We start from the raw sequence: 20,396 nt of genomic DNA on the forward strand, positions 1-20,396 counted from the left end.
TGATCCAGCTAACTCTTGTTTGGGGATTTCACCGAGTCCAGTGTTGGGCTGAATTCTGAATTGAGTCTGGGGTTTGTATAACAACTGTAAGAAATTATAAAGCAAAAGGTTTCAGAGAAACCTGAGAAGACTTATATGAACTAATGCAGAGTATAGTAAACAGAAACAAGAGAACAATTTAAACAAAGATAAAAATATTATAAGGTTAATAACTCTGAAAGACTTCGAAACTCTAAGTGTAATGATCAACCATGATTTCAGAGGACTCAGGATGAAACATGTTTCTTCATATCACTCTGCTCATAGAGAGAGCTGAATGAGTAAGTGCAGATTGAAGCATATTTGGAGGGGGACCCAGCCCATGTAGAAGTTTGTTTTACTTGACTATACCTGTTTGTAACAGGACTTTTGTTGTTCTTGATTTCTCAGTTGGGGGGGGAGAATGGGTAGGGAGACAAAGAAGGTGGATATTTAGCTTGTGGATGTTTAAGAATTAATTTTAAAAATAAAACCAAAGAATATGAATGGAGAAGAAAGGTCAGTAGAGCTCATCTAATCCAAAATCTTACAGAATTTTACAGAAGAAACTGATAGAAGAGGCTGAGTGATTTGTCAAAAGAATTAGTAATTTATAGGGCCGAGATTCAAAACCAAATATGCTGTCAACAAATCCCATGCTCTTTCCCTTAGGTGGCCTTCAAAGCCTTCCCTTAGGTAGCCTTCAAAGCCAACGCTTGGACTACAATTACCATGAGGCTTTACGAGGGTAGGGCCGTCAACAGTCCGGGTTCTTTTCATGGCCCCACCCCTTTCCCCCAGCTGCTTCCGCCCTCTAGAAAGAATGTCGCTGACGTCAGCCACGGTCCCGCGATGGGAGGGGCGGAGTATCAGGACTGTGGCCCGGCTACCTTGGGATTTTGAGGGAATTGGATCGGAGGCTCACGGGCAGTCCTTAGGCCGCCATGCCACATTCCCGGCGGGTCAGTCACCTCCTGGACCTGTGAGTGCCCCGCCCCTGCCCCGTTGCAGCGTCTCCCTCTTAGTCCCATCCGCCGGAGCCTTCCTGTCCCGGCCAGGCCTTGCCCCCTTCCGGCACTCCGTTCCACCGCCAGCCGCCGGTCGCCGCCCAGGACCCCAACCGCTTCGCCTCTCGCTCCTTGGGGCCTCTCCTCGAGAACGGCGCCCTGATTGCCGCGAGCATCGGGCGTCTCCGCGTTCTGTGTCTGTTCTTGTTTTGTAGGGCTTGGGCCCCAGTGTTTAGTCCCCAGACCTGGGGTGTCGGGGGGAAGTAGGAGGAGGGAACCCAAGCCTTTCTGAGCAGGCGCGGGCAAGCTAGGTTTGGCCCCTTCCGGAGGGGCCTGCACCCCAGGATTTCGGTCATTTATTCACTCACTCGGTAAACATTTATTAGACGCCTGTTATGTGCTAGGCGCTGTGCTCCGAGCGTATCTGAAATTATTAGCTCTAAACCTCCATTCAGGTTTAGGGGCTCAAAATGAATGAATGAATGAATGAATGAATGAAATGAAGCGTTTACGAAAAATAGCTAGCATTTTATAGCACATTAAGGTTTGCAAAAACAATTTACAACTGTTGTCTCATATCATAAAGCTACCTTGGGAGGTAGGTGCCATGTCATTATTATTATCATGTCCATTTTACAGAGAAGGAATGAAACTGAGTTTTGTTCAATGGCATAAAAATAAAGCGAGACTGGATTTGAACTTAGGTTTTCCAGATCCACGCTTTGTCCATCGGCCACGTAGCTGATCGTAAGCTATTAATCGCTCACTATGTACAAAAGCACTGTCCTAAAATGCTGGGGTTACAAATAAAAAAGTTGGACAATCTCTGCTCTCAAACAGCTTGTATTCTGATGGAGGGAGAGTAACAGAATATTTCAGCGGCAAATCAAATGGAAACTATCCATGGTCCTTAGGGTGCTGCAGCAAAGCAGATACTAAAAAATGTAAATTGTTAAGTCGTTTCAATGTGCAGACTTTTCTGGACCCCATTTTGAGTTTTCTTGGCAAAGGTACTGGAGTGGTTTGCCATTCCTTTCTCCAGCTCATTTTACAGATGAGTAGCTGAGGCAAACAGGGTTGAGTGATTTACCCAGGTTCACACAGCTAATGTCTGAGGCTAGATTTGTGTTTAGGAAGATAAACCTCAAGCCCAGCGCTCTATCCCCTGCACTACCTTGCTGCCCCTCAAAAGTACCCCACACAATTAAGTTGTTTTATTGTTGTTGTTCAGTCATTTCAGTCATATCTGACTTTTTGTGACCTTATTTATGATTTTCTTGGCAAAAATACTGGAGTAGTTTCCCGTTTCCTTTTTGTTTTACAGATGAGTAAAGTGAGGCAGACAGGGTTAAGTGATTTGCCCACAGTCACACAGCTAGTATTTGTCTAAGGCTGAATTTGAACTTGGGTCTTTCTGACTCCAGGCCCAGTGCTCTATACACTGTGTCACCTAGTTGCCCACAAATGTAAATTACTATACTATAAATAATTTTCTTCAAGTCCTGGGAAGACCCACAAATGAAGAAGAGGTAAAATTTACTTGAAGAACCATGTTACTGAATACACACTCATTGGAAAATGGGAGATATCTTTTCTCTCATTCATGTGATCTGGATTGCTGAAAAGCATGATTTGTCTCTGAGGACTGATACTTAAAGTGAAAGAAATAATTGAAGTCTTTCCACCATGATAGAAGCAGACAGAGCTCATGCTCAGCTGGCATAGTTAGAAAAGCATGGGAGAGATCATCTAACCCTCATTTTGCAAATAAGAAAACTGGTTAAGTAATTTGTCCAGAATTAATCGATTGTTGTCCTTTGTGCTTGAAGAGGACCAAAATGACATCACTCTGTCAGGGCCAACGTACAGTGGGTCTGACTGTGACTAACTGGACCAGTCAACATGAGCTTAAAAGGCTCTACTGTAGGTCAGGCACAAATAGTTCATTTAAACATTTGGAGTAGAGATGTCTCTAAATTTGTGCATCTCACATTTCTTTGAGCTACTACAATTCTGGTTTGCTCATGGAGTACAGTGCCTTCTTTGATGTAGGTATGCCATGCTGTGCCAGCATCACCCATGTCTCACCATTCCACAGTTCTTGATTTTCTGCATCACTTTCATTTCTCTTCCCAATTTTTCCTCTACCTCTCTTACTTGATTTTCAAAATCCTTTTTTGAGCTCTTCTATGACCTGAGACCAATTCATATTTTTCTTGGAGGCTTTGGCTGTAGGATCTTTGACTTTGTTATCTTCTGAGTGTGTGTTTTAATCTTCCTTGTCACCATAGTGACACTATAGTCAGAGTTTTTTTTTCCTGTTGTTTGCTCATTTTCCCAGCAAATTACTTGACTTTTAACTCTTTGTTAAAGTACGGCTCTGCTTCCAGATGGAGGGCTCACTGTCCCAAGTTTCAGGGGCTTTGCGTAGCTGTTTTCAGACACTTACAGGGACCTCTAAGGTTTTAGTTCTTTCAAGGTGATAGGATCTAAGGAGCGGTGTTTATTATTCTCCTGGCCTGTGCTCAGGTCTGTGAGTAACCACATGAACTGTTTTCTGCCCTGGAACTGTGAGGAGACAGGACCACTGTGGTTGCAAGCTCTGCTATGCCAGTGCCCCTCCTCACCCTGGGACTGCCACCCAGAATTACAACCCAGATCTGAGTATGGACAAAGCAACAGAGTCCCCTCAATGCTAGCAAAAAGACCCTTGTAATCTCCTTTTGACCAGTTGTTTGACCCCTTTACCATCTGTGGACTGAGAGCTCCAGAAGCAGCTGCAGCCACCGCCACTGCCTCTGCCGCTGCTGATTCAGTCACTCTCAAAGCCTGCTCCTGGTTTGCTGTGGCTGGGGCTGTGCTGGTGGGGCCTTTGCTGGACTGCATTCCACTCTCACTCAGGTGTGACAGACCTTTTCTGCTGACCTTCTAAGTCGTCTTTGGTATCCTTGGGCTGAGAGGTCTGGAAACTGCCACTGCTGCCAGTGATTCAGTCACCCTGAGGCCTGCCTCAGGTTTGCAGGGGTCCAGTCTGCATGGCACAGCCTGTGCTGTACTGCGCTTCTCTCTCACCCTGGTGCAACAGGCCTTTCTTGCCAACCTTGCAAGTTGTCTTGGGCTGAAAATTGGTTTCACTCCATCTTTGTTGTGGGTTCTTCTGCTCTAGAATTTGTTTAATTTTTTAAAGGTATTTAGAGTCCTTGCCTTTACTCTGCCATCTTGCCTCCACCCCCTCAATTCCAAAGTTCTTCAGAGAGACCTCGAGAGTGTTATATCACTTCTTCTGATCTCCATATGAGTGCTTGCCTTGTGTGAGTTTTCTGTAAAATAGTCTTTTAGGCAAATGTATGTTTGGCATTTGAACAATGTGGCTGGTCCATCAGAGTTGCACTCTGCAGTTGAGTTTGAATGCTTGGCTGTTCAGTTTGAGAAAGGACCTCAGGATCAGGTATCTTATCTTGCCAGGTAATCTTTAGAAACTTCCTAAGACAATTCAAATGGAAGCAATCCGGTTTCCTGGCAAGACTCTGGTGTACTGTCTAGGTTTCATAGGCGTACAACAATGAGGTCAGCACAACAGCTCTGTAGACCTTCAGTTTGGTAGGCAGCCTAATACCTTTTCTCTCCCACATTTTCTTTTGGAGCCTCCCAAACACTGAGCTAGTTCTGGCAATGGATACATCAACCTCATCATATATGTATACATCCCTGGAAAGTATGTGAATTTACCCACAGCATTCAATATTTTTTCAATTTTCTGTAGCCAGTGGTTCTACATATGGATGGTATGGTGCTGGATGGTGGAGAACCGGTGTTTTCTTGGTGTTACTTGTTAGGGTAAAATTAACACAAGCAGCAGAGAATCAATTCATACTTTGTGCATCTCAACTTCAGAGGCTGCATTGAGTGCACAATAATCTGCGAGTACAAAAAAAAATCATGCATCAATTCTCCCTCCATTTTAGTCTTGGCTTATAGCCTTTTCAAGTTTACTATCAGTGTGGTGGCTGATCTTTATGCTTTTTCCATCCTCATTGAAGGTGTCTAATAACACTGCTGAAAACATCATGCTATAAAGCATGGGAGCAAGCATACAGCTTTGTTTCACACCATTGGTGACCTGGAAAGTGGGGGATCATCATCCATTATCTAGAACCTATGCAAGCAAGCTGTCATGAAATTGATGTACAATATTGATGAACTTTTCCAGGCAACCAAATTTTTTCCCCTTATTTCCTTAAAAAATATTTATTTTTCATTTTCAACCTTCACTTTTATAAGATTTTGAGTTCTAAATTTTTTCACCCTCCCTCCTCTCCCCACTCCCCAAGATGGCATGCAATCTGATATATGCTATACATGTACTATTAAACACACTTCTGTGTTAGTCATGTTGTGAAAGAAAGATCAGAACAAAAAGGAAAAACCATGAGAAAGAAAAAAAAGAGAAAATAGTATGCTTTGATCTACATTCAGACTCCACAGTTCTTTCTCTGGATGTGGAGAATGTTTTCCATTATGAGTCTTTTGGAATTTTCTTAAATTATCGCATTGCTGAGAAGACATAAGTCTATCAAAGTTGGTCATCGCACAATGTTGCTGTTACTGGTACAGTGTTATGGTTCTACTCACTTCATTCAGCTATACCAGGGTCTTCAGTAGTAAGTGACCATTGCTGTTGCTGTCATGTTAGCCAATCTGATAGGTGTGAGGTGGCACCTCAGAGTTGTTTTAATTTGCACTTCTCTAATCAATAGTGATTTAGAGCATTTTTTCGTATAATTATACATAGATTTAATTTCTTCATCTGAAAACTTCCTGTTCATATTCTTTGACCATTTATCAATTGGAGAATGACTCGTATTCTTATAAATTTGACTCAGTTCTCTATATATTTTAGAAATGAGGCCTTTATCAAGACACTGACTGTAAAAATTGTTTCCCAGCTTTCCGCTTACCTTCTAATCTTGGTTTCATTGGCTTTGTGCACAATCTTTTTAATTTAATGTAATCAAAATGATCCATTTTGCATTTCATAATGTCCTCTCTCTCTTGTTTGGTCACAAATTCTTTCCTTCTCCATAGATCTGACAGATAAACTATTCCTTGCTCTTCCAATTTGCTTATAGTATCACCCTGTATGTCTAAATCACGTACCCATTTTGACCTTATCTTGGTATACAGTGTGAGATACTGGTGTGTGCATAGTTTTTGCCATATTGTTTTCCAGTTTTCCCAGTAGTTTTTGTCAATAGTGAGTTCTTATCCCAGAAGTTGGAGTCTTTGGGTTAATCAAAAGTAGATTACTATGGCCATTGACTACTGTGTTTTGTGTACCTAACCTATTCCACTGATCCACTACTCTGTTCCTTAGCCAGTACCAAGTAGTTTTGATGATCGCTGCTTTTGGACAACCAAATTTTGACAGAATTTTCCACAAGCCTTCATGACTGACAGTATCAAAGTCCATGGTCACGTCGACGAACATTGTATACAGAACTCTGTTCTGCTTCTGGCATTTCTCCTGCAGTTGTTGGGTAGCAAACACCATATCAACTATTCCTTGGCCCTCTCTGAAGCCACATAGGCTCTTATGCAGTTGACCATCTTCCAGGTGAAGGATTAGCCTATTAAGGAGGATTCTGGCAAGAATTTTGCCAGCAGTGATTAAGAGAGACTGCCCCCTCTTCTTTGATTGTCACAGGACAATCTATTTCCTTTACCTTGATAGGGATGGACAATGCAGGCATCCTTGAATTCCTGGGGGATAACTTCATCTTGCCAAATAACTCGGAAAATTTCAGTCAGCTTTTGTATGAGCAACGGACACCCTGCCTTGTAAATCTCAGCAGGAATAGAATCAGCACCAGGTGCTTTGCCATATGAGAGGAGCCTAATGGCCTTCAAAACTTCTTCAGTTGGCAATTCAGCTAGAGAGGGATTGATTTCAGCCTGAAGTATATGAAATATATGATTTCAGCATTGATTGATGACAGTCTGTTGTGAACACTAGAGGAGTGTTCAGCCCATCTCTCCAGGATCATGTCTTTATCACTAATCAATGTGGTTTCATCAGCACTGAGTAGTTGAGATGTGCCATAGATCTTTGGCTCATAAATAGCCTTCAGGGCATCACAAAAGTGTTTTGGATTGTTATTATCAGCATAAAACTGTATTTCATCTGCCTTCTTACTGAGCCAAGAATCCCTCATCTCTCTAAGTTTTGCTTGCACTTTACATTTGATGGAGTTAAACACTGCCTTCTTAGAGATGGATGAACTATCCTGCTGGTAAACCCCGTGGTGTTCTTGTTTTTCATTTAGCAGCTTCTGAATTTCCCCATCATTTTCATCAAACCAATCTTGATGTTTGTGAGTGTTCTGGGCCAGATGAGTACATGCAGTGCTGTACATCAAATCTCTTAAAGCTGCCCGCTCCTTTTCTGCTCCGCTGTTGCCACCTGTTTGTTGGCTCTTAAATGCCATTGTTTTCTGTGAGGCTGCGTTCACTAGGTTTTATTGCATTTAGGTAAGCAGAAGATAGTGTTGGTGATGAGAAGGTCATGCTATACTAGGGTCTTCAGTAGTAAGTGACCATTGCTGTTGCTGTTTCCAACTCCATTCCTCCCAAGAATTCCCTGCCATGTCTGGTAGTCTGTGCTTTCATTTGCATTAAGGTCTCCCAAAATTATAAGCTTATCTTCTTTTGGTACATTGATGATAAGGGTCTCAGGTCTCCATAAAATTTTTCTTTGACTTCATTAGGGTTCATCATGGTGGGATCATATGCACTGATGGTAGTAGTGTGGTATTTTCTTGCAGGTGGCAGTTATATTATCATGAATCTGCCATTCACTCCTTTGGTAGGCATACAAGTTTGTTGAGTAGATTAGTTTTGATTGCAAAACCTACACCAGCTTCATGGCACTTCCCTTCACTGTGGTCACTCCAGAAAAATGCTTATCCAGCTCTGACTTTGGTAAGTTGGGCTTCATTTGCCAGCTTTATTTCACTTAGGGCTGCTATTTGGATGCGATACCTGCTTAGTTCTCTCACAAGAGCTGTTCATCTTTCATGTGTACTGGATTTTGTGTTGTTCATAAGTGTGCATGTATTCCATGTACTGATGGGTAGTGGATTCACTTTTGCAAAAGTTTTTGTACATTTTTTTGTGTTTCAACCACAGGGTGGGTTCGTTGCCTGCCATGGTAAGCAGGCCGGGGTTGGATGAAGCAGAAAAATTTTAGGACACCTTTTCTAGTTCCTTCCTCACATTAGGAGGTGAGCAATGTGGTCCTTAAAAGGCGGCTCAGACACCGAAATTGTTTTCATTCACCCATTCTGCTGGGTGGACGTCTTCACATGTTTGAGATAGATACCCGCATAACTCACTAAAGGTTTTGAGACCCATTGGTTGCTCTCAACCTGGTTTAGCCCATCTGCCAAAACAGTTTACTGCTAAAAACAGTGGCCACTGAGCATGCTACAGTTTCTTGGAGCCACAGGTGAGAGTTAGGTGAATCAGGTGGACACCAGAGGTGGGAAGCAGCCCTGAAAAGGGCTCAGCAGCCCTTACACCAATGGTATTAGTTTTCCCTGAACACACCCTACACCCCTACAAGATTTAAGTTGCAAAATGAAGAGTAGAACCTAGCATCTTTCCATTACAGATCCAGTGCTTACTGTACTATGGCTTCTGTGCAATACCTCAGAGGTTCTTGGGCATGGGTTGTTTGGGGAGACTTAATTAGACCTTTAGGAAGAAACACTGGTAGTAGTTTGTTGCATACAACTGAATAGCTCAGATAAATAAGTCTTTATAAAACTAGCATTTATTGAATCCCATATCTGAAGTGAAAACATCCCTTCTCACCTTATAATCACTACCTTTTACTGAGTGGAGACTCAAGTGCCACCTCTTATAAGAGGCAAATTCTGATTCCTCACTCCTCCCTCTAACTGAATTGTTCATGCCTTTCTCTCTCAACTACTTTGAATTTACTTTGTATATATTTTGTGTGTACTTACCTGTGTACGTGTTATTTCTCCCCAACAGACTATAAGGTTTTTTTAATAAGCAGAAATTCATTTTATTAACTGTTTTAGGGAGAAAGCTGCTGTATCTACTTTTTATTTTAGTTCTGACCAGTAGAACCAAAACCTCCTGCTCTGTATTCAGTGTCATCTAAGCCTTGGACTTCTTCAAGTTCTGGATAAAAAGCTAGTTCACAAATCAGCTGTGTAATCCGGTTACCTTTTTTCATTTCAAATGTTTCTTTGCCAAAGTTAAATAGTACAATACCAACATTTCCTCTGTAATCTTCATCTATGACACCAGCACCCACATCAGTGAAATGTTTTGTAGCCAAGCCAGAACATGGAGCAACTTTACCATAACACCCAGGAGGGAGAGAATTCGGAATGTCTGTTTTCATGAGGGCTTTCTCCATGGATGATATTGTATAATCATAGGCATTGTGTAGGTCATAGCCTGCAGCCTGCCTGACACTTTGAAGGGGACCATAGCGTGCTCCAAGAGGCAGGCGAAGCAAAGACACACAGAGCTCCCTCATGCTGTGCAGGCCGGACCCACTTGCTGGGAGAGATGGCAGTGGGGAGCAGGGCATGATTACGGAGAGAGAACAGAAGAGACACGTGGGAGAGCAAAGCAATCACTCCCAGACTATAAGGTTTTTGAGGATAGAAATTGTATTCTTTTTTTTCTGTGTATACTCGTTGCCTAGCACATGGTAAGTATTTAATACATGCTCATTGAATGACTAAATGCATGCCCAGTCTATTGTATATAAAGTATACCTCTTAACCCAAGATCTCTTCTGCCTTTAGAAGGCAGAAGGCCCAGTTCAAGTCTGATCTCATAGTCTGATCTCTGCCTTTCCTGAGAGTCCTGGAATCAATGGATCTTTCTCTTCTCTGAATTTCTGTAACAGAAACCTTTTGTGTCAGTCAGTCAACTAACACTTATTAATTACTTATGTGCCAAACTCTAAGCTAAGCACTGGGGATACAAATAAGGGCAAAAATTAGTCCCTGTTCTCAAGGAGCTACAACCTAACGAGGGAGAGATCATCAAACTATGTACAAACAAGACACATACAGGTCAATTTGGAGATATTCAACTTAGGGAAGGGGAGAGGAGGAGAATCAGGAAAGGCCTCTTATAGAAGGTGGGATTTTCCCCAGACTTGAAGGAATCCAGGGAAGCTAGGAAGTAGAGATGAGGGAGAGTATGGCGTGAGAGACAGCAAACAAAAATGCTTAGAGCTGGGAGATGGTGTATCTTGTGTGAGAAATAGGAAGGATACCAGTGTCACCGGTAAATAAGACTGTAAGTTTGGGGATAAGATTGAGGGAGGAGATATAATGAATAAGAATACTAGAAAGATAGCATCGAAAATGGATTTTTAGGAGACTATAACTGATTCTATTTTGTGCTATATTTGCTGTTATACTCCAGTCTCTTTAAGGTTACAAGAGAAAACTCAAAGGACTTTGAATAGTTCCAGGAACTCACCTGCTTCTCTTTATCCTATCTAATTAGGCAAATAGTAGGAGCTTAACAATGCTAATTGACAGAGTGATAAAGAAGATGCTGTTTTCTTTGGTGTGGTGTGAAAATCTATGTTAAAGGTCTTTGTAACAGTTTAAGCATCTTTTTCTTTTACTAAAAACGTATCTTTTCCTGCCTATGTGCCCTACATGAGCTTACCCAAAACTGCGTTATAATCTGCCTGCATGACCTATATACAGACTGTCTGTCTATCTATCTCTCATCTTTGAAATTGTGAGAAACACATGTCCATCACTTATTGATGGTGTGTGTCATGCTTTTGAGTGGATAAATAAACTGCAGTGTTTCTGCCTGTCTATAACCTGTGTTGGCTTAGCTAGCAGTAGTTAGCAAGGACCCTGAAAATTCTTGCAACAATTCTGGTAACCAATGAAGAGACTGTTGGCTTAGATTCTCTCAGATTCTTATTCTAAAGAACTTTCAGCATGTGCTTAAAAGATGATTTCACCAGTTTGGAAACTCCTAGAGAAAAGGAACTGAGAGAGTTGAAGTCCAACACTTTTGTGCTCTAAATTGAGAAAACTTCAGAGACAAATTAGTCTTTTATATTGTCTTACAGTTATTTTAAATGGAATTTCTCTTTCTATCTTTTGCTGCTATAAATTGTTGGCAATATATAGAAATGCTGACGATTTATGTGGATTTATTTTATATTCTGCCACTTTGCTGAAGTTGTTAATTGTTTCAAATAGTTTTTGGTTGATCTCTAGGGTTCTCTAAGTCTCATTTGCAAAGAGTGATAGTTTTGTTTCTTCATTGCCTATTCTAATTCCTTCAGTTTCTTTTTCTTCTCTTATTGCTATGCCTAGCATTTCTAGTACAGTATTAAATAATAAATGGTGATAATGGGCATCCTTGCCTCACCTCCCACCCCACCCACATCTTATTGGGAAGACTTCTAGCTTTTCCCCATTACAGATAATGCTTGCTGGTAGTTTTAGATAGATACTATTTATCTTTTTAAAGAAAGCTCCATTTATTCCTATGCTCTCTGGTGTTTTTAATAGGAATGGGTACTGTATTTTGTCAAATCTTTTTCTGTATCTGTTGAGATAAGCATATGGTCTCCATTGGTTTTAACATGTTAATCTTTTATGGTTTATATTATCTGTCTATCTTATCTCTGATGCTTGAGAAGATTTTGTGTTTCCAGGGGAAAATCTCTTCTCTTTCTGAGTAAATATTTGGGTAGAACTAGGATTTTTCTGATCCCAGTAGCCCTTCATCTTATTTTTCACAGGCAACTAAGCAAGACACTGGACTGTCTGATTGTCAGTGTGTTGTTTGTGATTACTATATTGTCTTGACCGCTTTTCCTGTTTAATTTTTTTGTTTTGTTTCTAAGCTAATGTAAAACTAGAATAGTTAGCAGAATTGCTATCAATAATGATATAAAGCTGATATAAGCCTCAATTCTGACTTGAGTTGCAGTCTTCATTATGAAATCTTCTGTATTCCCTTGGCAAATAATTATTCTCATATCCAAATAGTGACAGAAGTGGACTAGATGGAGCAGTAATTGATCGTAAGTGCAATGGTCAGTAGTATTTATGGGATTTAATCTGTTTCAGAACCAAGCCCAGTGGGACTTCTGTTGGCAAACTGGAAAAAAAAATCTCAGAATGACTGGCCCAAATTACTTGTAGAGCTCTGTTCTAAATGGCCATTAAATGGTACCCTTTACAAATTGTAAAGAGTAAAAGACAATTCTGATGCAAAACTCTCCTTCCCAATGTGAAATTGAAAATTGATACCCTATTTGATTTTGCATTATTTTTAATAAGGCTTAGTCAATTTATTATGTATTAACGATAAATGTACTATATATTGGTTGGCCCCCTCATTGAGTTTGAGCTGCCTTAAGCCTGTAACTTAAATCTGTGAATTTGGCTGACCATAAGAGATGAGATGAATCAACCTGGTCATAGGATGTTATCCCCAGTGCTTAGTACAGTGCCTAGCACAATGGTAGGTACTTAATGTTTATTGATTGATTTTCTTTGTATTCTCAATTCTGGCCAAGTTGGGAAAGTAAAGAGAGAGATAAATAAGAGGAAATGTTTTTGTAAGTGATGAAATGTCCTACTGGATTCTTTTTTGGATTTTTTAAAAATTTTATAAAGTGGAAGAAAATGCTACAATCTACACTCAGAGTTTATTAGTTCTCTCTTCAAAGATGGGCAGCATTTTTCATCATGAGTCCTTTAGAAATATCATGAATCATTGTATTGATCACAGTAGCTAAGTGTTCCACAGTTGGTTGTCATTACAGTATTGCTGTTACTGTGTACAGTGTTCTCCTAGTTCTGTTCACTTCACTTTGCACCAGCTCATATAAGTATTCTCAAGTTTTTCTGAAGTCATCCCCTCTGTCATTTCATATAGCACAATAGTATTCCATCACAAGCATATACCACAACTTGTTCATCCATTCCCCAGTTGATGGGTTCCCCTCAGTTTCCAATTCTTTGCCATCACAAAAAGAGCTGTTCTTTGTGTGTGCATGTGTGTGTGTGTGTGTGTGTGTGTGTGTGTGTGTGTGTATGTATATCCTTTTCCTTTGATCTCTTTGAGGGTATAGACCTAATAGTGGTATTGCTAGGTCAAAAAATATTCTGTTTTATACCCTTTTGGGCATAGTCCCAAATTGTTCTTCAGAATGGTTGGACAGTGCCACCTCTTTTTGCTTTTGCTTTGTCTGAGATCATGATTATTACTCCTGCCTTTTTTACTTCACCTGAAGCATAACAGATTAAACGCCAGCCCTTTATATTAATTCCATGTGTATCTTTCAGTTTTAAATGTGTCTCTTGTAAACAACATATTATTGGATTCTGGTTTCTATTCCATTCTGTTATCTGCTTCCATTTTATGGGTGAGTTCATCCCATTTACATTTACAGTTATGATTGCTAGTTGTGTATTTCCCTCCATCCTATTATTTTCTATTTATAATTTCCTTTTTTTTTAAACTCTGTCTTCTCCTCAAAATCTGTTTAGCTTTTGGCCACTGCTTCCCTTAATTTCCTCTTCCCTCTTACTAGCACTCCACCTTTCTCTTAGCCTCTTCCCTTCCTATTTCTCTGTTACTGTTGTGTGTGTGTATATATCCCTACCTCTTTGAACTAGCTCAAATGAGAATGAGGTTCAAGCATTGACCACTCCCCACTCCTCATTTCCAGTTTCCCCTCCACTGTTATGACTTTTTCTCATGTGCTTCTTTTATGTAAGATAATTTTCCTCATTCTTCTTCTCCCTTCTCCCACTCTATCCCTGCATCTCTCTTTCTTGCCCTTCCAGTCTTTATTTGAGATAATCATAATCAGTTCACACCCATGCCCTTGTTTATGAAGATTCCTTCTAATTGCCCTCAAAAAGATAAAATTCTTAAGAATTACATGTATCATTTTCTCATATAGGAGTGTAACCAATTTAATCTTATTAAGCCATTTATGATTTCTCATTCGTTTACCTTTTTATACTTCTCTTGAATATTGTGTCTGAATGTCAAATTTTTTATTCAACTCTAATCTTTTCTTCAGAAATGCTTAAAAGTCCTCTATTTCATTTTTCCTCCTGTAGGATTATGCTCAATTTTGCTGGTTAGATTATTCTTGTTTGTAATCCTAGCTCCTTTGCTACTCTCCGATGAGGTGTTCAGGAGGACTAGCACTTCTGGTGTGAGGGCTTGCTGAGTCCTTTTCAGGGCTGCTCATCCACCTTTGATGTCCACCTGATTCATCCAACTCTCACCTGTGGCTCCAAGAAGCTGTAACATGCACAGTGGCCACACCCCAGTAAATCATCTTTGCTGATGGGCTAAAATCAGGTAGAGGGTAACTAGCAGGCATCATACCTGTGGTGAGTTTGAACAATGTCTGCCCCAAGCATGTGATGACTTTCCCAGCAAAATGGGCAGATGAGAATAATTTGTTCCAACAACCATAAAGTTGGCTGAATCAGGCACTGTGGAGCACTTAGAACTTGATCCAGCATTGAAGATGCCAAGGTTATCCACTGCATCCTGGGCCATTGCCAGTCATCCTGACTTTTGTTTTTCCACTGGACTTTGATGACTCAGGAAGAGAGAGTGAGGTTGATGACTGTGCAACTCTACCTCACTTAAATGCAATTCACGAGTGAGTCAAGACATTACCCTGTGAAGTTATCTTCACCTGATCTGTTGAGATAAACATATGGTCTCCATTGGTTTTAACATGTTAATCTTTTATGGTTTATATTATCTGTCTGCCTTATCTCTGATGCTTGAGAAGACTTTGTGTTTCCAGGGGAAAATCTCTTCTCTTTCTGAGTAAATATTTGGGTAGAACTAGGATTTTTCTGATCCCAGTAGCCCTTCATCTTCAAAAACAGACAAAAACAAAAATAATATTTCCACAATATTGTGTATTATACCTATATGAGTTTGTGGCATGTCCCCCTGCCTTCTATACTGTAAGATCCATAAAAGCAGGGACTATTTCTTATCCAAAAACTTTCTATCTTCCCCAGTGCTCTTCATGCAATAGATGCCTTAATAAATATTTGTTGATTGATTCTTAATTTAATATATTATTATTATTTCTGTCTTTAGAAGATATAATTCTAATAGTAAGATGTAAATTTCAGTATTTATCCACTCAAAATTATAACATGTTATTGATTATGTTGACTTGTGAAATCAGATAGTTGGGCAGACTCACTAGAGTCTCCTTTCCTTTCTCTTTTGTCTTTCTCTCACCCTCTCTTCCATCTCTGTGCTGCCCGGATCCCATGGGATGTCAGAGTGGGAAGAATGTCATGGCTACTTATACCACTTGGATGAGCTAGTACTCAAAAACCCTAATCTTCCTGGGGAGATGAAGGACCACCATTCCTTACAATCTTCATTACGTGTACACCTTCTGGAACTCAAAAGTACTGTATGTGGCCTGCTGATGGACCCTGAGGACCCGTACACCTCACCATTCACTTCTGTTGCTGAGTCCTAAGGGCTCTTTTTTATAAGTTCTCTTCCAAAATAGAGTGTGAGGTCCTTGGGGGCAGTTCTAGATTTTTCTATTAGTATCCCAAGCAATTAACATAATGCTTGACACACAGATACTTAAAATTCATTGTCTTAATGAATAAAAAACAAGGAGTCATCTAGTCTAAAATTGTCCGACACAGAGGCCAGCAGGTCACATGAATGTGTCTTGAACCAGATTAAAATGTCATTGGGAAATATTTAGCAAAATAAATCCAAATGAAATAACAATAGATAATATCACACTTTAAAATTAAGTTAATATGCCCCTGCAAGGATCTTCATATGTGGATTAATAGCCCCCTTTGCTATTTGAGTTAGATGCCACTAATCTAGTCCAATTCCCTCATTTTATAGATGAAAATATTGAGGCTCAAAGCAGTGCCTTCACCAGTCTCGTATGTCAGGAAGCTGAAGCAGGATTCTAACCTGATTTCTGTGATTCCAAATCCAGTATTCTTTTCCTGTACCACCCTTTTTGGTCGAGGACTCCTTGGTCAGGACAGACTAAACAAGAAAAATTAGAGTAGGACAATTAGTTGCCAAAGTAGGGAGCATGAAGTATAGAGGAAATGTGAGTTGAAGATGGAGATTTCTCTGGGGACCAGAAATAACAAAAAATAGAGAAAGAATGGTGATCTATCTTTTGCAACTCTGGCTAAGGGGAATTTTTTTTTTTAAGTTTTATCTACATTATTAACTTGTTTCCATCACTTAATTCTAGACAATCAACAAAATAATAAATCAAGTCCTGCCCTAATTTGCAGTGTGTGCCAATTCCTGAGGTATAAACGCTCACGATGAAAGGTTAACGGTTGACTCTTTTTAAAAAATTTAATATTTTACTTTTCCCCAGATACATGTAAAAACCATTTTTAAAGTTTATTCTTTAAAATTTTTGAATTTCAAATTTTCTCCCTCTCTCCTCTCCCCCCTCATTGAAAAGGCAAGCAGTTTGATATAGGTTATACATGTGCAGTCATGCAAAACATTTCCATGTCAGTCATGACAAGAAAAATAAAGAAAAGAAAAGACTCCATCAGTTCTTTTTCTGTAGATGGATAGCATTTTTCATCATAAGTCCCTCAGAATTGTCCTGGATCATTGTAATCCTGAGAATAGCTAAGTTACTCAGACTTGATCATTGTATGATATTGCTGTTACTGTATCCAATAACGTTTGGCTCTTGCAAGAGCTGTACTGGTAGCCTACATCACACCCCTGCTTCCAACTCTTAAAATTCTGTGGTTCTATGATAAGCTATCTTACTTTAAGTACAGCTTTTGTCACATTTGCTAATTGAACAACCTCCAAATTGATACATAATTTTGTGATATATTCTCAGAATTTGATTATATTTAAATTAGAATCCTGGCTTTGGAAGATTTCTACTTAGCACTGACTCTACAATAAAAAGGTATCAGGTTTTTGAGGCTATTAGGATACCAATGAGGATATTTCAAAGGTAACTAAGGAAATGGTGTCTGTGTTGATATAATGCCTCTAAATGTAACTCATTTATTCCTTGGGAACAATTTACACACTGAGAGGGTGATTAAATAAAAAAATATGGCATGCTACTTGAAGTCTCATTTCACTTTGTCTACTTAGTGAGATATGAACATTTTTTGCCTCTATTTTTGAAATTACTTCCTTATTTGAACAAAATAGTTATCATTACTTTTACTCATGTTCTAGCTGGAATCTAACTCTCAACATGGAGAGTTGCCTACTTTTCTGCTATATGAAACACACACACGTGTGTGTGTGTATGTATATATGTGTGTATATTATGTGTTACTCTGAATTCTCTTAATCTTTGTCAGCCAACATTCTAGACAATTATAATGACAATTCTTTATTTATTTATTTTAACGTTTCCCCCCAGTTACATATAAAAACAATTTTTAACATTTGTTTTTAAAACTTTGAGTTCCAAATTCTCTCCCTCGCTCCCTACCCCTTCCCCCGTTGAGAAGGCAAGCAGTTTGATATAGGTTATGCATGTTTAGTCATGCATAATAGTCACGTTGTGAAAGAAAACATAGGTGAAATAAAGCTCACGAAAAATAAAGAAAGCTAAAGAGATATGCTTCAATCTATATTCAGGCACCATCAGTTTTTTTTCTGGGAATGGGTACCATTTTTCATCATAATTCCTTCAGAGTTGTCTTGGATTATTGTATCGCTGAGAATAGCTAAATCACATAATATGACAATTCTAAATTATTCCCAGAGAAGCAATGATAACAAGAAAGTTCACTTCTCTTAAAATAATTTCCTTTGGTACTAAAGAGTGATTATTAATATTAGTGAAAAATGTGAGGGATAAAGGGATAAATCTTCTAAAGTGCTAAAAATAACAAATATGAGTCAATGCCATTCATTTCAAAGAAGAACAGTTTCTTCACTTCAATAACCCTAGGGGGTGTTGCGTGCCGGTGGGTCCCCTAGCTGACATAGTGCACTTAGTCAGCTATCCCACCCAAGCCTTCGCTTGCATACTCACCCCGCAGTCTTCGGACGTCTCCGGCCCCCCCGTGGTGAGAGGGGAATGACTAGACAGAACACCCGAGTTGGCAGTTGCGTCTTTATTGATTACATTGCTTGCTAAACTAAACTTGCTCTGCTCGCTCCCTGCCCCAAGTCCTAACTCCCCACCCCCTCCTCGCTGCCCCTCAACTCCCCCTGAACTCCTCCCCCCTACGCCCGTGTTCCTCCTCCGTTCCTCCTTCATAGGTGGAGCTCCGTCCTGTTACAGAGGCCCTCCCAGTGCCCATTCGACGGTTGGTGAATGTCATGCGTCTCTGGGTAAGCCCAGGCGCTCCTGGGCAGGTAATAACCTCCAGGCGTCTCAACTCCCCTACAGGAGGCCAGAGGTCCAGAGCAGGGCCCTAACAAGGGGGAATTTTTTTTTCAGCCAAAGACAAAGTTTATTAAAGATCTACCATATTGGCCAGACTCTTAAGGAATCTAAACATTAGTGAGCTATTGGCTAGATTTTTAAGCATCTGAGCCCTTGGTTAGACTCTTAAAGAATCTGAGCACCTTAATAGAGGACAGATGGACCTTATATATAGAAAGACTGTGGGAGGGATCTAGGAGTGGCCAAGTAGTTTGGGTGACTGGAGTAGGAGTCAGGGAGAAGGGGTATCTTGATGGGAGTAGCCAGTAGGTTGGGGTGACTGGAGGTAGATAGATTGGATTAAGGGTAGGAAGTAGCCAAGGGCCATCAAGAGGTAAGGATGGGCTAAGTTGAAGGTAACAGAATTGGAAGACTGAGCATTGGCTATAAGGAAAGGCCAATTGATAGGATGATAGCCTCAAGCAAATGCTAGAGACTTCTTTCATCAAGTGGGAATTCAAGGAGAGTCTAAGGTGGGGTTTTCCTAGGGCCATAGACAAATGGGACCCAAATTCTTTTTGGGGTAAGGAGTAAAGGTCTCAGCTTGGGCCTGTACCCCATCATTCCCCCCTAAAACAAATGGGACCCAAATTCTTTTGGGGTAAGGGGCTGGGGGAAAATTCTTAATTAAAGTGGACACGACTTCCTCTTTCTCGAAATGATCAGCAAACTAGAAGTAGGGGTGGAGAAAATGAATAATTGGGGGTGGTGTAGGTTGTGAGGGGGCATTAGTAACCTAACTCTGGCACTGTGGCATGGCAAGGAGATGAGAAAAGGAAAGTACTAAACTTTCTGACTTTGAAATCCATACCAGATAGTGCTGATATAGGTAGGATAAGGTAGAATCAAGGAATCTGAGGTCACAAAGAGGAGAAAAATCAGGTGTTAGTGCTATGAAATGGGAGGTAAGAAGATTATAGTTATAGGGAAGAAGTTTTAAGTTTGAAGGGTTGCTGTAGAATGATGGTAAGATTCAGAGTGAAGTTGTTGTTCATTCATTTTTTCAGGCATGTCTGACTCTTCATGACCCCTTTTGTGGTTTTCTTGGCAGAGATACGGGAATAGTTTGCCATTTCCTTCTCCAGCTCATTTTACAGGAAGGAAACAGAGGCAAATAGGGTTAAGTGACTTGCCTGGGGTCACATAGCTGCTAAGTGTCTGAGGCCAGATTTGAACTCTGGAAGATGATGCCAGGTCAGCACTCAACCCTCTGTACCACCTAACTGCCAGGGTGAAGTAGAAGGAATATAAAGATAAATGGAGTTGAGATAAAGATATTTTCAGGTTATTTGACTGATATAGCAGTCAGTGAAGATGCTGGCAGAGTATAGAGTGAAGAGGTGGACTATTAGATTGAACAGATGTAGTCTGGAAGTTGTTCCAAACAAGAGCCTGACTTCCAGGAGCCAAAATGAATACAGCAGGAAATCACCTGAACTCTCCCAAATTCACTTCCAAACAACTATAAAATAACACCTCAAAATAAATTCTGGAATGGCAGAACCAACAAAAAGATGGAGTGAAACAATTTTCCAGACCAAGGCAACTTAGAAGTGCAGAAGGAAAGGTCTGTCTCAAAACGAGAATTGTAGAGAACCTAGTGTATAAGCCTGGTATATAATTTTAATTTTAGAAATTAGAGTTATTGAAGAGTCATAGTTGATATGTACCACATATACATATACATATGCATGTGCAGCTCAAGTCCAAGAATTATTGTGTTATAATCAGCCCAGAACAATTTAAAAAGCCAGAGAATATCAGTAAAGAAGGCATTTTCATACTCCTCACCCCTCTTTGTTCTTATTCCTGCTTTTGCTCAGGACTGGCCCTTAAAAATGTGAAATAAA

The 20,396-nt window shown here is 40.1% G+C and overlaps 1 protein-coding gene and 1 pseudogene across 4 annotated transcripts in view; one reads left to right on the top strand and one right to left on the bottom strand.

The window, feature by feature from the left end:
- The first annotated feature begins 228 nt into the window (after positions 1 to 228).
- Positions 229 to 20,396, top strand: part of AMN1 (antagonist of mitotic exit network 1 homolog) — a 91,088-nt gene continuing 70,920 nt past the window's right edge. The window contains exon 1 of one of the 4 annotated variants that reach the window (XM_027844288.1): positions 229 to 1,000. In XM_027844288.1, the coding sequence (XP_027700089.1) occupies positions 797 to 1,000 (204 nt within the window). In that variant the 5' untranslated portion in view covers positions 229 to 796. The remainder of the gene's footprint in view (positions 1,001 to 20,396) is intronic. The other 3 variants (XM_027844286.1, XM_027844289.1, XM_027844287.1) reach the window with 3 other exon arrangements.
- On the bottom strand, positions 9,160 to 18,442 carry LOC114029694 (annotated as a pseudogene).

Source organism: Vombatus ursinus, unplaced genomic scaffold (assembly GCF_900497805.2).
Source record: "Vombatus ursinus unplaced genomic scaffold, bare-nosed wombat genome assembly UNPS02014941.1, whole genome shotgun sequence".
NCBI classification, from domain to species: domain Eukaryota; kingdom Metazoa; phylum Chordata; class Mammalia; order Diprotodontia; family Vombatidae; genus Vombatus; species Vombatus ursinus.